The sequence below is a fragment of the Rousettus aegyptiacus genome, unplaced genomic scaffold (assembly GCF_014176215.1).
Source record: "Rousettus aegyptiacus isolate mRouAeg1 unplaced genomic scaffold, mRouAeg1.p scaffold_m13_p_3, whole genome shotgun sequence".
NCBI lineage: Eukaryota > Metazoa > Chordata > Mammalia > Chiroptera > Pteropodidae > Rousettus > Rousettus aegyptiacus.
The window spans coordinates 139,320,683-139,347,153 of NW_023416306.1; the positions used below are offsets into that span (position 1 = coordinate 139,320,683).

Consider the following 26,471-nt stretch of genomic DNA (forward strand, 5'->3'; position numbering starts at 1 on the left):
CTCAGCCATATTTGCACACTTAGGACCCTCAGCCCATTTATAGCAACTGTTCTCACTCCAATGGAAAAAGAATTTGGTAATAACAACATGTCATGATATAGCAAAACTTGGGAAAGTATATACATCTGTTCAAATTACAGATAATTCAAATTTGAACTGTAATATACATTTATCTTCAAGTCCAATTACTGGAAGACTGGTGAAAAATACTGTTTAGTAACTCCTGTAAGTAAACAGTACACAATAAACTAAATTCATAATGTTGAAGATAAGCTAATTTAAATATGATAACAAAAAACTATAACCAACTCAAAATACTGATGATGCTAAGTGTTCTTTGGCAAAACTGCAGAAAACACCAACTATTTGTGTGTGTACATGTACAGAAATTTTGCAACCTGGCTGTGCTTTTCTTGCAGATTCCATAGTAGAATACTGACTAAGCATCCTCACTTAGCTCTAGCAAAGAATTTTGGTTATTCTTTAATAACAAGTTGACTAGCCTTCTGTTCAAATTTAAGCATATAATGGTACTCACTCACCCAGGAGACCTGAATAAAGCGCTTGCTTCGAAGTCATTTTCCAACAAATGTACTGGGAAACCAAATCACTATCAGAACTTTGTCAACTGGTAAAATGTTTTTTCAAAAAAAGAATCCAAACAAAGGATCGGAGGTCTGATCAAGATCTGGTCAACCATTCTCCTTGGTAGGTTAGAAGTAATGGAACCCAGCACAGGATGACCTGAGACCCAGCCCACTGAGTTTCATACTATGTCATTTGACCTTTCTCGGGGCTTTGGTTTTCCTGAGAATAAAATAGGGATAATTCCACATATCTCTCCAAATCTTTGTTCAAAGATCTATACAATGTAAAATACCTTGCAAGCATTAACTATTACTACTCACAAATATATTGACTCATCCCAGTTTAATTGTTTTTGGAGAGTGATATTTTCTCTACTTTGTTCTGAAATAAAGTATCTAACTACACTTCCCAGTACTACTGAATCTAAAAACAGAAGTTAGTGTTTATAAGCATTTTTATTATACATTAAATACATTGCAAAATTGTCAACTTTGCATGGCTATTTGGTAATGCCAGTTCACTGAAGTCTCATAAACTCCATTCCTAAAGCCAAAGAAAACAATGTAGCACTGAGGGACTTACAGTGGGTTGAACAGTGCCCCACCAAAACCTGTGTAAGTCCTAAGCCCAGGCACCTTGAACATGACCTTATTTAGAAATAGGGTTTTTTCAGATGTAACAAGTTAAGGATCTAAATACAGTGATTGGTGTCCTTATAAGAAAAAGCAGGGAGAACTGAGATACAAAGACATGGAGAAAAAGGAAATGTGTGCATTCTAATATTGATATATAGTATCTATTTACTCTAAAAAATGTTCACACAACTGTGTATAATACTGTGAAATACAGAAAATATATATATTGGTCTCTGCCCCCAGTTTCTGGCACAGAGCTGCTAAAAGTGATAAGAGTGCTATGAACATCTTTTGTTCTAATATTTTGTCTTTGACCCTGGTTCCTGACACAGCTCCGAAACTTCTTGGAATTTCCGGAGTTACAGGAGTGTCTTTTGTTCTAAGAGGCATTCTTCTGGGCTCCTGGATAGTTTCTGGATAGGAGTTAGGCACCAAAATGATCAAGCCATATTAGAAAGCTGGACCATTCAACCCCACTCCCCATCCTCCCTAAGGGAGAGGGGTTGGAAATGGAGTTGATAATCAATTGATCATGCCCATGTGATAAACCTTCCATAACAATCCCAATAAGATGGGGTTTGAGGAACTTCCAGGTTTGTGAACACATCCATGTACCTATTTGGAGGATGGCATACCCCAGCTCCACAGGGACAAAAAAGCTCCTGTGCACCAAAGAAAGTCCTGTGCACCCTCCCAGACCTCTCCTCTATATCTCTTCATCTGGCTGTTCATCTGTATCCTTTATCATACCCTTATTTATATAATAAACTGGTAAACATAAGTATTTCTGAGTCTTGTGAGCTATTGCGGCAAATGAAATAATCCAAGGGGCGGAGGGTCACAGGAACCTGCAATTTGTAGCTAAGTTGAATGGAAATTGAGTGTCACCTGGAAACCTACTTGTGATTGGTGTCTGGAGTGGGGGATAGTTTCATGGGACTGAGCCCTTAACCTGTGGGATCTGCACTAACTCCAGTTAGTGTCAGAAGTGAAATGAATTTAGGACAGTCAGGTGGTGTTACAGAGAATTACTTGATGTGGGAAAAAATCAGCACATCTGGCGCAGAAGTGTTGTGAGCATGGTAGCAGTGTGAGTAACAAAAAAACAAAAAACAAACAAAAAACCAGAAACAAAAGAGAAAAAGAGTGTTTTTCCTTTACAAATACTTCTCCAAGCTCTCAATACCTCTAGGATTAGCAATATTTTTCATCCTTGCCAATCCTATAGAGAAAAAAAAATTGTTAATTTGAATTTCTTTGCTTATTGAGATCTAGCTTGAATTTAATATATGTTGCTCACTTATATTTCTGGTCGTTTTTTTCTCCTAAGAATGTATTTTCAATTATATATGATCATTTTAAAAAGCATATCTAAAGTATCAAAAGACCATTTCATCTACCTCAATGAGCCTAAATTTGAAAAAAAAAAATATGAGACCTATGGAAAGTTTTTCTGTATGAATACAATCCACACAACTTAAAATGCTTCACAAATAAAAAGCTTCATGGTTTTTAGTTGTCTGGTTTTTAAAGTCCTTCTGAAAACATTCTCCAAGTAACCTACATTTCGCTCCTATATTTACTTAACATAAAATATTAGAAAAGTGAAATTATGTAAATATCTTGAAAAAGTTAACAAAGCATTCCTCTTCTCTAGAACAATTTCTCAAATTATTTGAATTAGTGAACTAGAAACCTGAAAATGCCAGTTTTCCAACAAAGGGGAAAAAAAAGAACATTTAAACCTCTTAAAAGTACATTTTCTTGTATATTTTTTAATTGGTTCACCATTAATATCCATTAATCACCTTTAATAAACCATTCAGATTTTACCTGTAAAAATTTGGGGCAAGTTATAGCATTATTATAAATTTTAAAATAGTTCATGAGAAATAAACTAAAAGGTACATCTATATTCAAAGCTTACAAAAACACTTTTCATCCAAGCATAAAAATATCACGTGGTAGTACAATTTCAGATCAGTTGCTATAATTGTGTTTAATACCTTCAGAGCACATGAATATGCCTTTTCTCCAACATTAATGGACTTAGGATCATCATCATCCAAGTCTTCCCAAATCCTCACATCACCATCACTTCCACAAGTCACAATACAACTGTGAAGGAAAAACTCATTAAAAAAGTCATCTAGTTTCAGGCCTATTTTTGGGGGGGAATGCTAGTTATTGTTTTTTTTTCTTTGTTTTCAATAAAACCGAGGTATGTTTTATTTTACATTCATAAGCCTCAGTAACAAAAATTGCTAACCTCCTATGCTGTAAAATACAAGGTGAGTTTAATGTTTTCTACAGTTCTTCCTGACATGACAGTCTTTAAATTATTTGTAATAATGTAAGAAAGACGAATGTGTATCTCTTGGAACAGCAGGGACCAGGTCTACCTTGCTCACCATTGTGTCTCTAGCTCTAAACAGTCTCTGATAAATAGAAGCCTTGATAAATGTTTCTTGAATGAATGTGAGTTCAATTATGCAAAGCTAATTATGTAAATGGATATCTGTATCTCTTAAATCTTGTTTTAAACCTTGTCTTCCAAGTGCTTTTACTCATTTGGTATGTGTACTATCTAGACACATACAAAAACAAATAAAATATAAAAATAACTTGGAAAATGGCAAAGGGAAGCCACAAAAAAAACTATGGGTGTTCAGAAGAAAAAGATTAATTCCCACTTGGAAAATCAGAAAGGTGGTATTTACACTGGGAAGTTAATGGACAAGTAGGAATGGCTATACTGAGACAGATGAAAAGGACAGTTTTAAACAGTCAAAACATGAACCAAAATGTGTAGTAAGGCACGGGGGACAGGGAGGGAGGAGGTGTTACCTGGGGCACAGTCCAGGAAATTGAGAAAGAAAGTGTAGATTGGGGTCATTCTATTTAGGATAACCTTAATGCCAGAGTAAGGAGCTTGGATTCTCCTCTACAGGAAATAAATAGGAGGACATAAGTCTAAGTTTGCTGAGGACATTTCTGTACTATGTAACAGCTGGTTTCCTGTTTCTCTTTGATTTTTCACTTTAAAACATTATTTGTATTAGTTGTATCAAAATTGGTTGGAGTGGGTTTGATAGAGCCCTTCTTTGCACTTCCTGCTTCTGTTATGATCTTGTTCAGTAACATAACACATGCAACGAAGAGATCTCACTTTAGGTAAATTTGAAAGACAATCGGTGATAACACATCTCCCCTTTCCATTCTTTTCTTGATGCAACATAACCCATCCTTCCAAAGACAACAGGTATTAACTGATAACCAAAGTGAAGTCAGATGTGAGACCCTAAGGAAAGTGTTTTCTTTCAGTATCCAATGGTGATAGGAGAAGTATTTCATTACTGCCATCTCTACTAACTATTTGGTGTATCAGGCAGATGCACCACAGGAGATGTACAGAGGTACGGGTGCCAGTTGGTAGGGCAGTGGAAAATTATAGTGAAATATAGTGGAATTAATGAGAACTATATATAAGAAATAGTTAAGCAGTCCTTTGAAGAACTTTTAGAGTAGTATGAACATTCTTCCTGCAGTATTATTGCCATTTACTAATACTAATTTTATTATAGGCTATGCTTTTTAAATTGTGCAAAAAAAAAAAAAACTTTCAGTAGCAATGAAAAATACATCAAGTAAATACTAAAAAAAGTAATACTAAATTTCTGCTTCTCAAGCAGTTGATAGTGAAAGTGTAACTTGAACAAAATATTAATTGACATTTACTAAAGCTATAGCAACGCTAACCACAGGAAAGTCAGAAGACGCAGGACTCCTAAAGAAGCATTTGCAACTACTTCCTAAGTTAATAATTATCTTGAGATTGCTTGAAAATTATGCTTCTACAAATTCAGAAAGTGAGCCTGCATTTTGTCAAGCTTGACTTTTCATAATAATTCAGTGTTGTCCAATAGAAATCTCTGAGATGACAGAAATGGTCTACATCTGGCTACTGAGCAATTGAAATATAGTTAGTTTGACTGAGGAAGCGAATTTTTAATTTAGTTAATTTTAATTAATTTAGATCTAAATAGCCACACATGGCTAGTGGCTACTATGCTGGACAGTGCAGCATTAAAACAAATGACAGCTGTTCTATATTAATTTTGTTCATCTTTCATTCCAAATTTTCTAGTGCAAGTATAAAGAAATGAAATGATAGTTATTAATGTGTTCTTTCCATTAGTAAAAGAACTTTTCAAACACTTAAATGATACTGGTTTCATATCAATGTCATCAGAGGTTTTATATAGAAAGTCAGCAGGTTAATTCCAATAATGGTTTAGTTTTCTCTTCAGTTAATGGAAACAAAACTTCTGGAAGTTCTGTTGAAACTGAAATATCGGACATTATTGGGAATTCCAACTTCATTTGAAAAGTGCAATGCCAATGATAAAATCCTTAATTTTTACAGTCATACAGTGTTATAGAGCACAATACTGTAGCAAAAACAATGTTCGTACTGATATATAAAACACAAATGTACTTGGAATTGTAATTACAATTCATAATTGTGCTCAAATGAACTGTAATAATGTACCAATCAAAACAGTTGTCATATCTCATACATTCCTCTTTCTGCAGATCTCCATCTCCTCCCCACTCTCAACTAATGACTTCACTTCCTATGTCACTGAGAAAACAAAAGCCATTTACAGAAATTGTCCACATGTTCTCCCCAATCTTCCTAGGTGCTCCTTCCCTCCACCTATGAATCTGACCATGTTCCTCTTGTCTTTGGCCCATCTCTCCTTATGCACTATATACTAGCCCCTCACACCTACTCAATGACATCACTCCAGTAAGTCTCCCTCATTCTGCTAAAACATCAACTTATCCCACTCTATTGGATCATCTCCACTCATACATATGCTATAATCTCTCTCACCTTAAAACAAAGCATTCCCACACTCCTATCCGACTACTCTCATCTTTTGAGTGTCATATTAACTCTAATTCCTCCTTTTCCATTCTCTTGAATCCACTAAAACAAGCTTTTCAATCTTACCACTCCATAAAAAAAGCTCAAGATCTCCATGGCCTCTATATCACTAAAGCTCATGGTGAATTTTCAGTCCTTGACTTGAACCACCAGCAACATTTGACATACCTAATTATTTCCTCCTCAAAATGCTTACTTCATTTGGCTACTAAACAGTATTCTTGTATCTTGGTTTTCTACCTTTTTAGCCACTCCTTAGTCTCCTTAACTGGTTCCTCCTTTTCTAACTCGTTCTCTAAGTATTTTGGAATGTCCCAGGGCTTAGTCCTTGAACCGTTTTTTCTTAACTACATTCCTTCTCTCCCTAGGTGATTTCATCCAAGTTCATAGTATTAAATATCTCTATAATGACAACTCCCCCATTTAGATTTCCAACCTGGACCTCAATCCTGAATTCCAGGAGACATCAACTAAAGATGTAGATTTCTCTCTCTAGTTCACATTTCTTCTCTGAGCTTTCGATCCATTTATCTAGCTATCTATGTCTCTAGTTGGATACTCAAGAAATCCTACACTAACCATGTCCGAATGCGAACTCATAATTTCCATTCGCATTCCACCTCTGAAGTATGCTCTCCTCCAAGCTTTTTGGATACCTGAAATGACACCTTCATTTCCCAAAATTTAACATAATCACAGATGTTATCATGGACATCTCTCTCTCCTTCATTCTTTTTATGTAATTCATGCTGTTGATTTTACCTTTTAAATATTTCCTGAATGCATCCTACTTTCTCCATACTTGTCTAATTTAGTCTAAGCTTCCATCACTCAGTCAGATTAATACAGATACCTTCTAAACGTCTCTCTGCATCCACTCCCATTCCTTACCAATTCATCCTGCATGTATCTTCTCAAAAACAAGAGTCTGATCATATGTCCTCTCCACCTCAAACCTTTGATACCTTCCTACTGATTTTATTATAAAATCAAGGTTCCTCAATAAAGCCCAAAAGGCCTTGGGTACGATGCTCACTGCCTACCTTCCCAGATTCATCGCTTGCCAATCTCTGCATCTCTCTCCACATTTTTAGCATTCCTAGCTTTCTTTCAGTCCTTTGAGCATACCACAGTCCCTATTCCCTCTGGGCCTCTGCACCTGGTGTTCTGCCTTCCTCAAAAGCCAATACAACTACTCCATTGCCATCGCCATCTATCTCTTTATACTTCTTAATGCCTACGCAGTCTTCAGAACTCATTTCAAGAAACACTTCCTCAGAGAAGCCTTGCCGGCCTCTTGAAACTAGATCAACTTTCCCTCATATAGGCTTATCATTGCATATATCACTTAATATTTCTAAGCATAATTCTAAATGTACATTTATTTTTATGATTTATTTGTGCTCAATGTCTGTCAATCTAAAAAGACCTCAAAGTCAATGAAGGAAAAGGTTGCTTTTTTGCAAAACTGTATCTCTAGCCCTCAGCAGAACAGACATGCAAATACTTTTAAATGAATGAATCAACACAGACGTGTTGGTGGAAGCCACGCAATTCCACACAATTGGACAGTGCTGCATACAAATGGGACTTAGAAAGATAAAAGAGACCAGAATAACTCCGGGAAAACATCGCTATTTAGGAATCAAGCAGAGGAAATAAATGAGAAAATAAGCCATCAGAAAATTAAAAACAAAGAAGGTAAATAGTATTACGAAAATCAAGGAAGGCTAAAACACCAGAAAGGCAGAACGGGCCACTTAATTTGGCATTGATCTGACAAAATAACTAACGATCTGACAAAATAATAATGTGAGATGCAGAGAGAAAGCGGACAAAGGGAAACTGTCGGAAAGCTCACATCTTTCCAACTCCCCTAGAAGCAAGATTTTACACTGGTTAACTTTTTCGATATCCTTAAACTACCATGTCGGTCCGAATCAAACGATAAATCTAAAGAAAATATATGCGTCATTTTCAAATAAGATTTAATCTTATTTTTCTATATTTGTATGAGTCATTTTAGGCTGACCTATAAGAAAAAATGTTCTAATATTTGCACCTGAAATGTTTTTTTGTTTCTCGAAATATCTTACCTCCCAGAATCATCAAAACAGACATCCGTGTGTCCCTCTGTATGTCCGTATCTCATCGGCTTCTGTGTGGCAGGCATCTTTTCCTTTACCTACCCGCAAAATGTTCTATAAAAGCCAGTGTTATTTTAAAGGAGAGGAAAGCCAGGGGCTGAAGCGTAAGAAAGGGGGTTAGTCTCCTCCCGGGCACGCTCTCAACAGCCCTTTCCTCTCCCCACCCGAGTGGCCCAAACCAGAAAAAGCGGACAGTCTGTGGGACAACAAGCGAGGAAGAGGACACGCTTCTCTTTGGCACGGGCAGCGGGAGGAAGGACTCACTAGGGTGACCGAGCATCCGAGACAGAAACAGAGGGTAGGCAAGCGCCCGCGCAGCACCGCTTCCCGCGCTCAGGCGTGCTCGCCACACTGCGCCTGCACCGGCCCGCCCACGCTCAGCGCAGGTCTGGACCTGGGTCTGGTCGCGGGCTGGTGACGTCAGCTTCGCGCCGGCTGCAAGGAAAAAAGCCGGTTGCTGGGAGAGTGAGGAAGAAAGGGTGGAAGCCGAACACGGAAGTGGTGGCAGCGCCTGGGAAGCAAGTGGAGGCGGTGACCGCGACGTCTGAGACGAAAACCCAGCGCCAACGGGTGGGGGCTTGCAGAGAGGTATCCGCCTTTTAAGACCTACATGAGGTACAGAGGTGGCCGGGCCTCTCCTATCCACCTCAGCGAGCACCCAGACTGATGGCGATGGTGATGGCGGCAGTTACTCGGACAGCCCCAGTTAAACTGCTCTCGGAGAGGTGAGTGGGGGAAGGGTGGTTGCTGCCTGGCCTCGCCGATTGTGGTCCGCTTCTGGCTTCCAGGCTCTTGTCACATGCAACCATATCGGGGTCTCTGAACGGGTCCAAGCCCCTTCTTGGGGCCCGGCTGCAAAACGAGATCTTTGGGCATCTTCTCTAGAGAAGAGGAAGAAGAGGCAGAGTGGTAAGACTATCTCAGATGAGAAGGCAAAAAACCTAAGGGTTTTATTTGTAGCTCTGACATTTGGTAGGAGTGTGACCTTGGACAAATCACCACCTTTCTGAATCTTGTTTTTTTCATCGCTAAAACAGTGATGATAGCTGTCTTGCTCTGGTAAGGTTCCAGTGTTAATGTAAACAACACAAGACTCAAATCCTGGCTGTTTTTAGGGTAGGGGAGCATCACGAGACCCTTCTAAAGCCTTTAATTTTGGCGTCCCTCGCGGACTCACCTCATTTCTACTCAGTTTGCGGTCCCTTAAGATATGGTGTGTACATTAATGCTTAATCTTTGGAACTCTTTGTATATATCCCTTAAGAAGAAAGTAACTTGGGTTTCCCTGTTCAGACCCCACTCAAAGTTCATTGAAGTGCGTATTGGGATCTAAAAGAGAAGCTAGAACTAAAGTATATTGTTGAATACTTCGGTCCTTGCGATCTGTGCTAGGGTCTTAGCTGTTAAATTTATGCTTTGCTTGTCTTCATGTTCTCCATATTGGTAGACTGGTCTCTGATGAAAACCTTCACAATAATTGTGTGTGTGTGGTACCCACCACCTAGTCTCAGTTATACCTAAGTTTTGACGTGTGACATTTTCCCATTGTAGAGATTTCCCCATTTTTTAATTTTGTTCCATTATGAAAGGTTCTTTGCAAACGCAATTAAGACAAACAGGTATTCTTACCGTGGTGGCGTTGCGTAAAGGGGTTGTTCTGAGTACTGGGGCTCCAAATAGGTCTGCTAGACACTGAGGTTTGGTATGTTAATAAAGAGGAGGAGTGATTGGCTGAAAATGAACTTGGGATTTGTGGGAAAATAACCAACCTATTGTTGATTTCCCACTAGAGCAAAAGATAGTTGAGACAGTTTATTCCGAATGACTTAATGTCATTTGGAGATCATTCTTTTTTTAGATAGACTGATTTATAATTTATTTATCCTAGTAAATATTAGATAGACTGTAGAGTTCAAGCTGAAGTCTAATAATCGTCTCTGTATTAAATAAATCATGAGATTTCAGTGTAGTACTATTCAGAGCTTAGCATAAGAAGAATCTGCAAATTGGAACAAGAGTTATAACAATAAAATACCCTAACTATAATATCTAATACCATGTGACTTTAAAATTGTGAATGGTGTCCACACTATTGCCCTTTCACTCTGCCTTAGCAATCAAGCCATTTGATTCATAGGTTAAAGAAAAATTTCCTTTACAAATTTCACATGTATGGAAAGAGCTTAGCCTTAGAGTCAAGCAGCTCCAGGTTTTAATTTTGACTGACAGTTACTTGTGTGACCTTGAATATGCTTCTTTACTTTATCTGAATGTCAGGTTCCTCATCTCTGAAATGTAATACCTAACTCCATCAAATTGCTAAAGTAGATAGAATATACTCATTAATGTATAAAACTAATTATTATTGTCTCATGTTAACGAGGTACTGTGGGTGGGCATTTAGATTTCATTTAAAACGTAGTTGGTTTAAATCATTTTTCAGTAACATTTTTCAAATATTAAAAGATGTAGTCTTTTGCCTGTATGTTTCACAATTTTGTTTGTTTCAGTCAAATGCTTGCATATTTTAATGTCTTCAGTGAGTTCATGGTCTTTTGAGGAAAACAAACATTGAATAAGATGTAAAAGATGATAGTGCAGTAATGAAACTTGTGTAACATAAATGATAGTGAAATTGGTTATTTAAGATCACATAGTTTTTTTAAAAAAAAAAACAACAACAATATAGTTGCCACTGATGTGGCTGTCAAAATTTTCCAAATGGATTTATTTATTATTAATAGTGCATGTCTCGTAGGGGTGGGGAGCTGAATGAACTCATTGAAAATGATGCCAAGGTCGCAGATTCAATTGCAGTGAAGGTTAGTAGGCTTCGCTCTATTGTGACCACTCATAGCTCCCTTAGACTCACAAATATCGATGTTCTCAAGAGCAATAGAATGAGAAAACATGATAACCATCCCACTGATGGTGGTGTTATCTATATAAATAATATGTAGAGAGTTCATTTATCTAGGAGGCATGTCAGTGTTTCCTTATGGAAGGAATTTTAAAAATACCTTTCCAATAAAATATGTACTTGAAACAAAAATCATTAATCCTGTGAAAGACAAGGCTGGAAGAGAGTATAACAATAACAGAGGAGAACAGAGTATTAGAAAAATAACATTGAAAGCAGTTTAGAAATCTGAAGGTTTTTTTAATCTCTGAAATGTTCCGAAACTTACCTGTCTTAAATTTATTCGTGAGGTAAATAATATTTGCGCATGCGTAAACCTCCTAAGGTACCTTGATTCTCTACCCTAAAAACAGCCAGGATTTAAGTCTTGTGTTGTTACATTAATACTGGATCCTTACCATAGCAAGACAGCTATCATCACTGTTTTAGCGATGAAAAAAACAAGATTCAGAAAGGTGGTGATTTATCCAAAGTCACACTCCTACCAAATGTCAGAGCTACAAATAAAACTCATAGGTCTTTTGCCTTCTAATCCGAGATAGTCTTACCACTCTGCCTCTCCAACTCATAACTGTTGGCCATGAAACTTAGACTTCAATAAAATGTACCAGAACATAAAAGCAATTTTATTTAAGTCTAGAGGCACTTTATGCTAGTTTGTAGGTAAAACTTGTTCCCAAGCTTAAATGTAAACATGTATAATTATTATAAAGTAATGAAAAGAATAATCTTTAATCAGTTAAAATTTTTGGCTACTGTTTCTGTTGAAATCTATTTATTTACTAAGCTTGCAAAAAAACTACAAATATTTTATAAAGATCAGTTATATATACCCATGTTTTTAAAGAATTTAAAATGTTTAATAAAGTTTTTTAAAAGATCATGTTTATTATCAGTAATATAAAGTGCTTTGTGATAGTTTTGGAAATGCTAAAGCTTTTTTAGCCTCTGTTTTTTGATGTTTTTGTGCAGATTTTCTAGCCTTATATGTAGCCTTTGTTTTATCTCTTTCCTTTTAATCCTAATTTTGCCACTTTCTCACCTCATTTTTAGAAATTAGCTTCTACATAAAAAATTATGAGTAGGCAACAAATACGTATTTTCATTCATTAAGTTCAGTGTGTGCTGTCTTCCTACATTTTAATCCTGGCAGTGATAACATGAGGCAGCTGGCATTATCCAGATTTTTCAATGGAAATACTGAAGATAAATGAGATTTTTAAAAATGAGGTTACTAGTAAGAGACAAACTTTTAACTTTAGCCCATGTTTGATGATTTAGCAGCTCATGCTATTTCATCTGTAATGTGCTTTATTTTTAAACATGATATAGTGAAAAACCGTTGGTTGTCATTTTTTTATGGATCTTTACAATTGAAAATTTTTCTCTTTAAACTAAATTGCTCTTATAGGAAAATAAAGACTGCAAGGAAATAAGCCATAATGTCTAAATTGATTGCCTAATTGAATTATAGTTGACCCTTGAACAGCTCAGGGGTTAGGGGCCACATTCCCCACCCCCAGCCCCCGTGTACACATTTGAAAATTCGCACATAGCTTTTGACTCCCCAAAACCTTAACTGCCAAATAGCCTACTGTTGATGGCAAAGCCTATTGATAACATAAATAATCTATTAATACATATTTTGTATGTTATATGTAAACTAGAGAAAAGAAAAAGTTATTTAGAAAATCATAAGAAAGAAAAAATACGTTTATAGTAGTGTCCACATTTATTGGAAAAAATCCACGTATAAGTGAATCCATGCAGTTCAAACATGTGTTGCTCAACTGTCAACTGTATAGTTTTTTCCTCTTTTTTAAACTTTTCTGAATGTTCCATGTATTTTATAATGAGTATGTATTATATTTCTAATAAAAATTATAAATCAGGGGAAAAATACTTTTTATGATCTAAGGTGTTATAATAATATACCTTAAATATTCTGGTTTCTAAGATTCTCTTAAGATCCTTCCACTTGTAGAAGTCTGTTTTCTGCCTGCCAGCTCTTAGTTTTTACTCTTTCTTCATTCTAGATTAACCTCTTTCAGTTACAGAATACTAGACATTTCTCTTTAGCATGCTCAAAAAATATACATTCATTTTAATATTAGCCAAAGTTAAATGTTTCTCAAAATTTGTTCCACAATAAGGATTTGTGGTAAGTTAAATATAGAAAACTGGCTTAAATAGGTTTCTTAACTAAAGGACCTGTTGGAACCTTTCGCTAAATATTCACTGTAATCTTTCAGAGGGGAAGCCTTTCCCAAACTTGTTTGACAAGAAAACTCCTTTTTCTCTGGAACATGTATTAACATTTTTTAGAACTAGTGTCCACAAGACTATAGATTGGGGAACACTGCCATAAGCAAACTATTATTAGGAAAGTAAATGGAAAAAGTGGAGAGAAAAGGAGCACTAATCAATGATTCCTTTTATTTTAATCCAATTAATACCCATGAGCCCTGGCTTGGTAGCATGAAAAAAGGAGATACAGTTGACTCTTGAGCAACACAAGTTTGAACGGCACAGTTCCATTTATATGCAAATTTTTTTCTGTTATATGGGAAATTCTTTTGGAGTTTGTAACAATTTGAAAAAACTCACAAACCTGTATCCTGGAAATATCGAAAAATTAAGAAAAAGTCAGGGATGTCATGAATGCATAAAATATATGTAGATACTAGTTTATTTTATCATTTACTACTGTAAAATATATGCAAATATTATAAAAGTTAAAATGTTATCAAAACTTGCACACACAAACACAGATCACACATGATGCCATCCACAGTGGATAGAAATGTAAACAAACATAAAGATGCAGTATTAAGTCATAACTGCATGCAATTCACTGTAGTACATACTGTATCACTGTAATAATTTCATTGCTATTGTGGTGAACTCAAGTGTGGTAAGAATCCTCTTAAAACACTGTGTGATGCTAATTTTGCTAATTTCTGCATCAGTAATTCATCTCTCCAGTAAATTGTGTACCACAGTAAAAAGTGATCTTGTGTTCACAAATATTTTTTATCGTATTTAGTGTAATACCATATATCACGATGGGACCCATACGAAGTGCCACTTAGTGACCTTGGAAGTGCTCCTAAGAAGCAGAGAAAAGTCATGATAGTACAAGAAAAAGTTGAATTCTTGATATGTACTGTAGATTGAGGTGTGCAGCTGTGGTTGCCCATCATTTCAAGATAAATGAATCTAGGGTAAGGACCATTGTAGAAAAAAGAAAAGAAAAGAAAGAAATCCATGAAGCTGCTATGCCAGTGGGCACAAAAACCTTGCGCTTTTTGCAAGATACCTTTTTACCTTGTATTGTAAATGCAGCTTTTTTTGTGGATGTAAGATTGCTATAAGGCATACCTATAGACTGTAATATGATCCAAGAAAAACCTGTCATTATATGACAACTTAAAGCAAAAGGAAGGTGAAGGACCTAAAGCCTGGGAATTTCATGTCAGCAAAGGATGGTTTGATAATTTTTAGAAAGAGTTTTGGCTTAAACAATGTCAAGATAACAGGAAAAGCAGTTTCTGCCAACCAAGAAACAGCAGATAAGTTCCTAGACACCATTAAGAAAATCATTGGGAAAGGCTATCTGCTTGAACAGGTTTCTAATGTGGAGGTAAATAGACAGCACACCAGAGGAATTAACAGAAGACAACTTGATGGAGATGAGTGCTTCCAAACCAGTGCCAGATGATGAGGAAGGAGACATAGAAGCAGTGCCAGAAAATAAATTGACATTAGACAATCTGGCAGAAGGGTTCCAATTATTCAAGGTAGCTTTTGACTTCTTTTACAACATGGACCCTTCTCTAATAACAGGCACTGAAACTGAAGCAAACAGTGGAAGGATTGGTACCTCATAGAAACATTTTTAGAGAAATGAAAAAGCAAATGTATCAGACAGAAATTACAATGTATTTTTGTAAAGTCACATCAGAAATGCCTGCCCCCTCTCACCTCCTCATCTGCCTCCTCCACTTCCAACTGTGCCACCCTTGGGATAACAAGACCAATTCTCCTTCCTCTGCCTCTGCAGCCTACCCATCATGAAAATGACAGAGTTGAAAACCTTTATTATTATCCAGTTTCATTCAATGAATACTAAATAATCATGCTGTATAATTAATAAGCTTACCTGTTGTATATGTGTGTCTTTGTGTGAAACTCTAATAACTGTACAGCAAGAACTGTATGAACCATTTTTTGTGTCATCATCATGATCTTTATCACCTAACTATTCATCGTGTAGAACATCATGTACAAAACTTGTATTATAAAGTGGATAGCCTGTCCTTATATTGGTGATGTTTAATATAAAATTGGTAATGTGTTAGTTTTCTTACTGTTTTATATCTTTACTTTCAAAGAATTACATTGTCATATAGTATGCCTCTCTCATAATTGGAGAAACAGTTTATTAGCCTATCTTCACAGATAAATGGTTTTTAAAAATATATAACATTGTTTTCAATACTGTATTATGAATATGACTGTAATACTGTATGCCATAAAATTTTTATAACCATTCATTAGAATATAGGCTAAGCTACTATAAAGCAATCATATTGGTTATACAAGGCTACCATAAAGCAATGGTATTGTTGCTTCTATGTTATCAGTGCATGAATCTTTATATCTGTAAATAAGTATGAATTTCTTTTACACATTATCTTTTCATTTTTGTTGTCTAGTGTTAGAAATATATATAACATCTACATTTACAGTGTTTTGTGTCAAGTATTGATGGAAGTACTGACAGACAATTCACCTTGTAAACAGTATTGATAAATATAGCATAGTACTGTAAATGTATTTTCTTTTCCTTATGATTTTCCTTTACATTTCTCTAGCTTACTTTACATGTACAGTATATAATACATAAGATTTATAAAATATATGTTAAATGACTATTGATGTTATCCGTAAGGCTGCTGGTCAGCAGTAGGCTACTAACTAGTTAACAATAATTAAGTTTTTGGAGGAGTCTAAAGTTATACATGAATTTTCAACTGTGTAGGGAGTCAATGCCCCTATCCCCTACATTGTTCAAGGGTCAACTGTACTTTAAAATATGTACTGGAAAATAAACCTGTATTGCTTTTATAATGAGAAAAACCATTATTTTAGTTCATAGATTTTTCTCATACAAACAAACCCATTTTTCATATTTTTTCTTTAACATTACAAGGAATTCATCTGTTGTCTACTATCCAATATATTCCATTTGTGGAGCATAAACTCAATCCAACTCAAATATCAGACTGTGATCAAATATCAACAACTGTGACCCACAGAATTTAATTCAAATAATCACAGACTTTTTTAAGAATGCTTCAACAAGTTTGAGGACACATAATGGCAAGTAAACTTTGGAATCATGGATTTGGTAAGGAAATTCTGAGGACTGCATTACAATGAGAATAATAATTTATTCATGAGTTCTTTATATAGTATAGTGAAGTATTTATAGGATCAAATTTATTTTAATACAGTATTTACATGAATTTTGGTCTTAGATATACATTACCATTATAGGCATAGTAGTTATTCAATGAATAATAAATACAAAAATGATCTATCCATCATAGAGAATATAAAAAATTTTCCAAATAAGTGAAGTTATTTTAATTGTGGGCTTTTTAACTATTTCTATAAAAATCTTGAATTAAAATCACCTTCCAGGCCTTATTTGGTAGAAATAACTGAATGTTATTTAGATCTTTCATTAGTGTACAATGGCCTTGTTGGGTAGTCATACCATTAACACTGTTATTACAATTGGTAGTAGAACCAGGAACTAAATGAATTTGGGAACTGAATTTGGGAACTTACTTTTTTGAAAAAAAAGGCTTTTATATAAACTTGCTTTTTAAATATTTGCCTCTGGCTTATTAAGAATAGTATTTTTTTAAAGATGTCATTGTGTATTCCACAGAGCAATGTAACTTAGCTAGCTGCCTTCATTAAAAATTAATTCTTGAATCAAAGGCCAAAGCAACCATCTCCCAAGGAATACTTTCACCTTCTTTAAATAAAAAGCAAGGGGGCAGGGGGCGAGCTTCTTTGCAGCTACCAACCAAAATCTTTTATTTGTCTGCACCTTTCAAAGCATCATCTTTGATTTCTATACTACATAAAAATGGTAGTAAAGCCATCTTATTATTTTGTATCTCTTCTATACCTCATTTATACAAAGTTTCTATAAAATTCCAGAAATACCTGAAACTAAAACATTGTATGTCACTTGTACCTCAGTTTAAGAAAAAAGAATTGATGATAGGCTATTTGAATTTTGGTTTAATGAAACTTCGGGAGGAAATGAAAAAATTCTTTTTCCATGTATTTAAGTGTAAAGATGTGAGGTTTGTGTACCTGTTTGTCATCTCATAACAAAATTATGTAATAAAGGAAATTCTGACTTCTTTTTCTAAAAAGATCTCTCCATAGCTTAATTTTTATTATGCAGTTTTTCAGTATTTGTTAAGATGTTGCCCATACCATCAAGTGTGACCAGTTTTGTTTTGTTTTGCCTTTCTTAATTTATCTGCTAAGTAGCTTCTGAGAGCCACTTGTTATCCCAGGAGTCCCAGATAGCAGCATCTACATGTCTTTTCTCTTTGGCCATTATACTCCTCCAGCAAAGTATCTTCCAGTCTCCTATTAGGCAGTCTAAGGCTGATCGCTGGAGTTCTGGGAAGAAAGGGAGCAGGAAACTTTCATTCTGGTTTAGTCTGAAGCTTTCCCCTCTACCTTTGATATGCCTATTATCCGAGGTCCTAAACCTCTCTTGTTCAGTTTCTCCAAATAATAAATATCTCATCTACTGTTTAAGTGTGGGAGTAAAAACCAGAGAGATCTAACTGCTCTTTTGGAGATTTTCCACATACCTTCCCGTTTTCCACCCTGCTTTCCACCCACACTTTCTGTAGCACCTAGTATCTCTGGTTCTGGACTTTGCCTGCTTCAGCTTGTTTCTCATCCATGTTGCCTCTGTGCTTGATGTCACCTACCTCTCCACTGCTGAGACAGTTATTGCTCCTCTATTTTCTGTCCTCGTGTTTTATGACCCAGGTTATAGATACCCACCATTTTCGTTGAAGTTTGTGTTTTTATTTCTCATTTTTTTCTTGTTTTGGACTGACTGCTGAGAAAGTGGAACAAAAGATTTTCACTGGTCCATTTTCAAACCAGACGATTATTTCTTCTATAATCAGAAAAAAAGCAGTTTTTATTTTGAGGGGAAATAAGTGACACTACTCATTAAGAAATTTAGTAATGGAAAGTGGCAGTTATAACTAAAGGAAGGATTAGAACTGCTAAACGATTTTATAGGAGATTTGGTTGTGTTTGAAGACAGAAATTGAGAGAAAAACTGAAGTGTGCCCTGGTAAAGGTGGGAAATGTTGTTATTAAGAATAGAGGTGGAGAGCTTAGCTGTAGTATAGAAATTAAGATAATGATTCAATTTCCAAAAACTGCTATTTTGATATTTTTTTAGTAAGTAAAAGTGCCAGGTATTTCAAACCTTAGATGATAATGTTCACATTTTGGAACTGAGTAAAAACGCTGAAATTATGTAATATTAAAAAATATCTGCTTGGGGCTTCCTTATTATTTTTTTTATCTTAAGAAAATAAAGTATAAGCTCTTAGGCAGTAACAGGTTCGTGTCTTCTAATCTATCACTCTTTGTTTTCTTCAGCCTACTTTGTTGCTTCTGCTTGTTTATTTTTGTTCAGTAGAATTTAGCCAATGAACAACTATAGCATACTGTTGAGTGTAATTTTAATGTATTAAATAATGTTTCTTTCAAAATTAGATTTTAAAATATACCAGTGAGCTCACTAAATTAAAATAATTAGTGTAATCATTAGAAATTGAGTACTTTTATCTATATTATTAGTTCACATTTTTGAGCCTATGACAGTCCTATTTGCTACTGCAGATGTTCATTTCAAACCCTACTGTTTTAAAAATAGATTCAGGTGTCTCTAAACATTTACTTGACTGTTGGGATTGTTAATGTTCCTCTGACATAATCAGAAACTTATAATCAGAATGTTTAGTGCAATTGATTTTCTTAGTCACAGAATTCAACGTTAATTTTAAAACATTTAAAATTATAGAACTTCTTTACCAAATTCTGGACTTAAATCTTAATCTACCTAAGAATAGTTAATTCCATCTACAACCAATTATTTCTCTTAGTCTTAATAAAACTCATCATTTTATATTGTAAATTTTAGTATACCAAACCAATTTCATAAAGGCATTGCATTATAAAAACTTATCTGTTTTTCAAAGTTATTAAGACAGATGGAAGAAAGTGTGTGTATATGGGTGTATGTATGAAGTAACAAAATTTACCCAATTCTATATTTCCTAAAACCTGCTTAGACTGATAATGAAGTTTACCAGTTATTGAAATGAGTTGACAAAACTACATTGGGAATGCTTGCATGGCATTTGTACTATTCAGTGGTGATTGTTTATTTAATAAATTTGTGATAGCTTTTATAACTTAAAGTTTCATATTTTCAATTAATAAGAATAAAAACCAGGAGAGGGAAGTGAAGGAACTATAGGGTGGTGGTCCTCAAACACTAGATTATAGATTTCTCACTTTCTTACAAAGAATTCACTGGTCTGCTATGAAATAAAAAATAGATAATAATAATAATAAAGGGAGAAGAGATTAGCACAAGATGTACCTCAAGACTAGAAATTATTCACATTTTAAACATGTATGTTAGCTGAGAGGAAGCTTGGCTTTTACTGACCCACATGGAAAATTAGCTGTGGGAAAGGAACTCTGATTCCTGATTTCATGACACTATGAAATTATTAGTTTATGGTAAAGCAGATTATATAAGTACTCTTTCATGTACTAATTACACTTTTTTATCTTTTGTCTAATTGGGGCTTAACATGTAAACTATTATATAAGATGCAAACAATGTGAACAGCAGATGATTCATGATTTTTTTCCCCCCTTAGGTATATCCAGAAAGTGCCCAGAAGAAACTTCCTTCCAGAAAAACTGAAAAAACAATATTTATAACACTGGAATTTGTGGCTAATTTGTTAAAATGGCAGAAAATAGTGAAAATAATAGTAAAGATTTAGATGTAAGGCCCAAAACTAGTCGGAGTAGAAGTGCTGACAGAAAGGATGGATATGTGTGGAGTGGAAAGAAGTTATCTTGGTCAAAAAAAAGTGAAAGTTATTCAGATGCTGAAACAGTGAATGCTATAGAGAAAACTGAAGTTCCTTTAAGGAGCCAAGAAAGAAAGCACAGCTGTTCATCCATCGAGTTGGATTTAGATCATTCCTGTGGGCATAGATTTTTAGGCCGATCTCTTAAACAGAAATTGCAAGATGCTGTGGGACAATGTTTTCCAATAAAGAATTGTAGTAGTCGGCACTCTTCAGGGCTTCCATCTAAAAGAAAAATTCATATCAGTGAACTCATGTTAGATAAGTGTCCTTTCCCACCTCGATCAGACTTAGCCTTTAGGTGGCATTTTATTAAACAACATACTGCTCCTATAAATTCCAAATCAGATGAATTGGTAAGCACAGACTTGTCTCAGAGTGAATTGAGGGATGATCAGCTAAAACAAAGAAGAAACATGGAAGAAGAGGTGACCTGTTTCTCACATCCCAATGTTCAGCCCTGTGTCATAACTACCAACAATGCTTCATGTAGAAGTGGTCCTATGACTGGCTCTGTGATGAACTTGGTTTCAAATAACCATATAGAAGATAGTGATATGGATTCAGATGATGAAATTATAACACTTTGCACAAGTTCCAGGAAAAGAAATAAACCCAAATGGGAAATGGATGAAGAAATCCTGCAATTGGAAACACCTCCTAAGTACCACACCCAGATTGATTATGTCCACTGTCTTGTACCAGACCTCCTTCAGATCAATAACAATCCATGTTACTGGGGAGTTATGGATAAATATGCAGCCGAAGCTCTACTAGAAGGAAAACCAGAGGGTACCTTTTTACTTCGAGACTCAGCACAGGAAGACTATTTATTCTCTGTTAGTTTCAGACGCTATAGTCGTTCTCTTCATGCTAGAATTGAACAGTGGAATCACAACTTTAGCTTTGATGCACATGATCCTTGTGTCTTCCATTCTCCTGACATAACTGGGCTCCTAGAACACTATAAGGACCCAAGTGCCTGTATGTTCTTCGAACCACTTTTATCCACTCCTTTAATTCGGACTTTCCCCTTTTCCCTGCAGCATATATGCAGAACAGTTATTTGTAACTGTACAACTTACGATGGCATTGATGCCCTTCCAATTCCTACTTCTATGAAATTATATCTGAAGGAATATCACTATAAATCTAAAGTTAGAGTACTCAGGATTGATGCACCAGAACAACAATGCTAGATCAAGGGTAGGAACATGGAGATTTCATATTTTATTTTTCTTATGCCACTTTGAACTTTTCTACAAGGGCAGAGTTCAAAATAAACCTCTGCCCTAAATTTTGCTCCCAGATCAGTTTATTTTTCTTATGATACACTAATTGTTTAAACTTACACACTAGGGGTTAATGGATGTTTTTGACCAGGTGTTTGGTTTTTGTTTTTTCTTTTCTTAACTATAATTTGCATATGATCCAGGGATATTTGAAATTTGGTAGCATTGTACAAGCAGTAACCTATTTTCATACTTTGCTTTAAAAATAATTCTGTATCCTTTTCTATATGTAAAATACTTTGTGAAGCGTTGGCATTCCTATACATAAAACATAGTTTTCCCATCTCCCTTTTCAGAGTTTTAAAATTCTTTAGTAGAGTTAAATGTGTTATAATTCACAATCCATACTAATGTAATTGCTCGTAATTTACTAATAAGGATGTTAAAGGTAACTAAATGGCTTAAAATGACACTTGTGTTTCTATTTTAAATATTAACTATGAAGCAGGATTACGAAGTTTGGTTAATCTGGTCAGTAAGAATCAAATGAGAGCATTTTAGAGGTGAATTTATTCCCCTACAATGTGGCGCGGTCATTTGTTATTCCTTGAATAGATTTTTCTCGCAACTTGGATGAGTTACCATCTTCAGAACATAAATGTTGTTCCTTTTTCACTGGAAACTTTAATGATAACACTGTTAGTAACTAGTAGTTACTGAAGTACTAAAGCAACTGTGGGGTTTTTCTGTATTTGCTTATGAACTATTGTTTCTACTTAGCCCTTTCATAGGAATTCTGAGCCTGTTATTTGGAGAGATGCTACAGTTTAAAAATAGCCACAAATTTCCATTGGTAACCAAAGAGAACCTAAGTAGTTTTTCATTATTTTAAATAAAGATTCAAGAAATAAACATAGAGCTTAGTATTCAGAAACCTTAATATTGTTTTTGGTCTTCAGGTTTCAAATAATTATTCCTATCTTCAGAATTAATGTCATTATTATGAGAGCATTTTGAGAGCTAAATGGCCTGTACCATACTGAACAGTACTGGGCACCACCAGGTGTAATTTTTTAAATTTACTATCCCCAGAACAGAAAAGGATTTTTAGAAACATTATCCCAATAAAATAAGTGGAGTGATATCTGAATCATCCCCTTTTTAAAAAAACCGATGAATAATAAATTTCCTAGACAGTTATTTCTTCTCATGAGCTGTATCCCCCTTTGTAAATTGGCATTTTTAATATCATAATAATCGATTTCTTGATGCTATTTTAGCTCTAGTAGGAAGCTACTTTTACCTGGGTCAAAAGAAATTTGACTCAAATTTCTGAGTTAGAACAGATGTTTCTTAAGTGCCATTGCTTTTATGTTGAAATAGCAATTCCCTTTCCTGCAGTTCTGCTGCTAACATAAATTTGGCATTTTTTAATTATAGTGTTAAAATAAATTATTAACAATCGCAAAATTAAACCAAGAAAATCTATTACTATTATCTTCTAGCATTTTTTTCTCGGTGATCTCAAGATTGTCTTAGTTCCAGTGAAGGGTAGCTACTAAATAACACGTCTCTTCGCAGTGATGAGGCTCTGATATCATATCAATGTCAGGATAAATATCTCTTCTAAAGGTGGTATTTCCATTTTACAAAAGAAAAGTTTCTTACTACCTCATCTTTATCGTGGCACTTTTGTAGATCACTGAGAAGCTTATCTTATTTACTAATATAACACTTCCTAAATATTTATCTTTGGTGAAAGAAAATAGTATGGTAACACTCTACCCATGGTTATAATTTTTTATCAGAATTTTATAATGGGACTTTCTGTTTCTGTGAAACAATTATTATTTTAAATATTTTTCTTTTAAAAATAACTTTTTATCAGTACAGAAAAACCTAAGGGATGATAAGCTAACAAATATTCTGTTAAAGGGTAATTTTATAAAGAAAAATGAAGCATAATTATGTTGTCTTTTATAAAATGGTAAAAACTAGTGTTTATATAAAAAGATCTAAGTAGCTTTTCATATAGTCAAACTGGTTGTGATATATTTTCTTTGGCTTTCTGATTTTTTCAACTTCAAGGTATTAATAGCTATTAACATTTTCAAAATAACTGCCATATATATAGCTTTGAAGTAGACGATCTAATAAGAGCACGGTAGAGACTCATTTACTCTGAATGGTTTGTATTTTTCTGTTGGTATTTGCTACAGTGAAAAGAAATCTGGAAAGTAGAAATATAAAGACTTGAGAAGGGAGTTGTTCACCATGAAGGAAAAAGAAAAGTAATAATAATTTAATTTTTAAAGCTTTAAGAGATTGGAATTTAGAAAGGTTAAGCCGTTTCTCAGTTATTTTGTGAGGACACATTTGGTAGAGCAATATTCAGAAAATAACTTGTTAAAAAGTGTAATTATTGGAATATATAAGTAAAATGAGTATTGAGAGGAACAATGTGGGAAGATATGTCTAAGTATCCGTTTTGTAACTCTAAGACATTGTGAGCATTTGAAAAGTGTCAATTCTAAAGAAAGCATTCAGCATAGTGGAAATGTGTAGAGCTCATTGTTAAGAGGATGAGGCTAAAAGAAACAAGATAAAATATTAAAATTAAGAATTTAGGCATTACCTCGGGGAAAAGCCTTGACAGTGAAAGGAAACTACTTAATTGCTAATAGCTAGTCTGGACCAGACACAACTGCGCTTGGGGAATCATCCTGCACTAATCAGGAAATAAACTTGACTTTTCTATTTCTCTCTGAAGCTCTTTAAGACATTACCCCGCCCTCTTTTTTAAAGCTACAGCATCTAACTTCATACTATAATTCCTGAAATATGCTGATGTATTTTTTAAAGTTCCTTGAGCATTTTTTTTTTTTACGAAGAATCATACGTAATCTTTCCATAACCATGCCATTCACTTAAATAATTCATAGAGGGATGGTTTAATTTAAAAGAAGACCTAATAGGAAGAAGATTAAAGGAAGCTTTTAGTCAGCCTGTGGCTAGATTTATTGATTGAGCAGACCTGTGTTCTTTCCTCAATTTCAGCTAATGGCAAACTGTGGTTAAAGAATGACTTTCAGTTAAAGTTTTGACTTCTTAAATATAAAGAATGTTTTTGGAATTAGAAATCCTTTAAAAAGTAGAGCAAATGTGGCAAATAAGACTCATACAAATTCCATTTCTTTTTATAAGAAAAACATAAACCGTTATCATTTATTCATGAACCAAAGCCATTAAGATAAATCAAGTTGTCAGCTTCCTGTCTCTCTGAAGTTTGGATCATTTTATAGATCGACATAATAGAGCACTTCCTTCCTGTGAAACAAAAACCTTAAGACCTAACTCATAAATATACTCTTAGTTTTCATTAAAAATATTTTTGTCACTTTTAGCTATCATCAGAGTCAAGTTGGTTATGTATTTTGGTAGAGCAAATGTCACAGGAAAGTAGACATAATAATTGTATGACATCCTGGAGACAACACAAGGAAAACAATGTTTTAAATTTAAAATAGCCTGTGTTAGGTAATTTAATGCCCAAATGAATAAAAGATTTTTAAGTCAAGCAGATCATTGTTTCTACGTTGGGGAAAAAAGATCTTTACAATTGGTTTTATTATGAATTTTACATTTGTTTTTATGTCTAAAGAATGAACAAAAAGCACAAAACGTTTTCTTTTTTAATAGCCTACTAGAAATGAGCACCACTACAAGAATCTGTACTACTCTAATACCTTAAGATATTGGACACCAAATAGAGTTAACTTTGAAATGGATTGGCTTCTTGGTAGAAAGACACACTAATGACTATAACCCAACAAATTATTTCAAATAAAGCCAGAATGTTTTTGATTAGCTTTTTTATTTTGAATACTCAATCCTAAATCCTTTGCCTTAATTTCTTAGCACATAAAATGTGTATAATAATACTTGTCACTTGACTTCTGAAGGTTTATTCTTCAGTTCAGAGGTGACCCTTGGAGTATACTTGAAAATAATTTCGACACAGCTGTTAAGTACTAATGTGGTAATAGGTTTTCAAAAGTATCCCCTTAATGGACCCTCCAGATTCACATTCACTTCTTTCAGTCTGTAGTAGGCTTTCTTGACCTGATAAGACGATAGAGAGAGCAATACAATTTGAATTTATGGTTTAGACTCCACAATTAGATGAAGAGTTGCAATTTCCTCCAACTTCTAATAAGGTTTATGTAAAATTGATTGATGTTTGCCTAAGCTATTTTAAAAATGGATTACATTTGCAGGAAGTAAAGATACAGGCATACCCATTTTATTGCACTTTGCAGATACTGGGTTTTTTAGAAATCGGAGGTTTGTGGCAACCCTGTGTCAAGCAAGGCTATTAGCACCTTTTTTTCCAGCAGCATTTGTTTGCCTTATGTCTCTGGTCACATCTTGGTAATTCTCAGAATATTTCAAACTTTTACATTATGTTTGTTAGGGTGCTATCTGATCCGTGATCTTTGTCAAAGCTCAGATGATGGTCAGCAGTTTTAGCAACACTGTACCTTTTCATTAAGCTATATACTTTTTTTTTTAGACCTAATGCTATTGCAGACAATATAGTACAGTGTAAACATAACTGAGCCTGAGAACCCAAAACATTTGTATAATTCTCTTTATTGCAGTGGTCTGAAACCGAACCTGCAATATCTCTGAGGTATGCCTGTAATCATTTTGCAGTGGTTGTAACCAAATCTAAGCTTTCAGACCTGAGAAA

At 34.7% G+C, this 26,471-nt stretch overlaps 2 protein-coding genes across 4 annotated transcripts in view; one reads left to right on the forward strand and one right to left on the reverse strand.

Annotated features, from left to right (window-relative positions):
* Positions 1–8,698, reverse strand: part of WDHD1 (WD repeat and HMG-box DNA binding protein 1) — a 48,419-nt gene extending 39,721 nt beyond the window's left edge. The window contains exons 1-3 of one of the 3 annotated variants that reach the window (XM_016132819.2): positions 8,589–8,698; positions 8,274–8,378; positions 3,230–3,341 (exon numbers count right to left, since the gene is read on the reverse strand). In XM_016132819.2, the coding sequence (XP_015988305.2) occupies positions 3,230–3,341; positions 8,274–8,350 (189 nt within the window). In that variant the 5' untranslated portion in view covers positions 8,351–8,378; positions 8,589–8,698. Of the gene's footprint in view, positions 1–3,229; positions 3,342–8,273 lie in introns of all 3 variants that reach the window. The other 2 variants (XM_016132821.2, XM_036218196.1) reach the window with 2 other exon arrangements.
* A 62-nt stretch (positions 8,699–8,760) lies between these two features.
* On the forward strand, positions 8,761–25,295 carry SOCS4 (suppressor of cytokine signaling 4). Its single transcript, XM_016132822.2, has 2 exons — positions 8,761–9,049; positions 20,268–25,295. The coding sequence occupies exon 2, from the start codon at positions 20,360–20,362 to the stop codon at positions 21,683–21,685; it is 1,326 nt and encodes a 441-aa protein (XP_015988308.1). The 5' UTR covers positions 8,761–9,049; positions 20,268–20,359; the 3' UTR covers positions 21,686–25,295.
* The last annotated feature ends 1,176 nt before the right edge of the window (positions 25,296–26,471 follow it).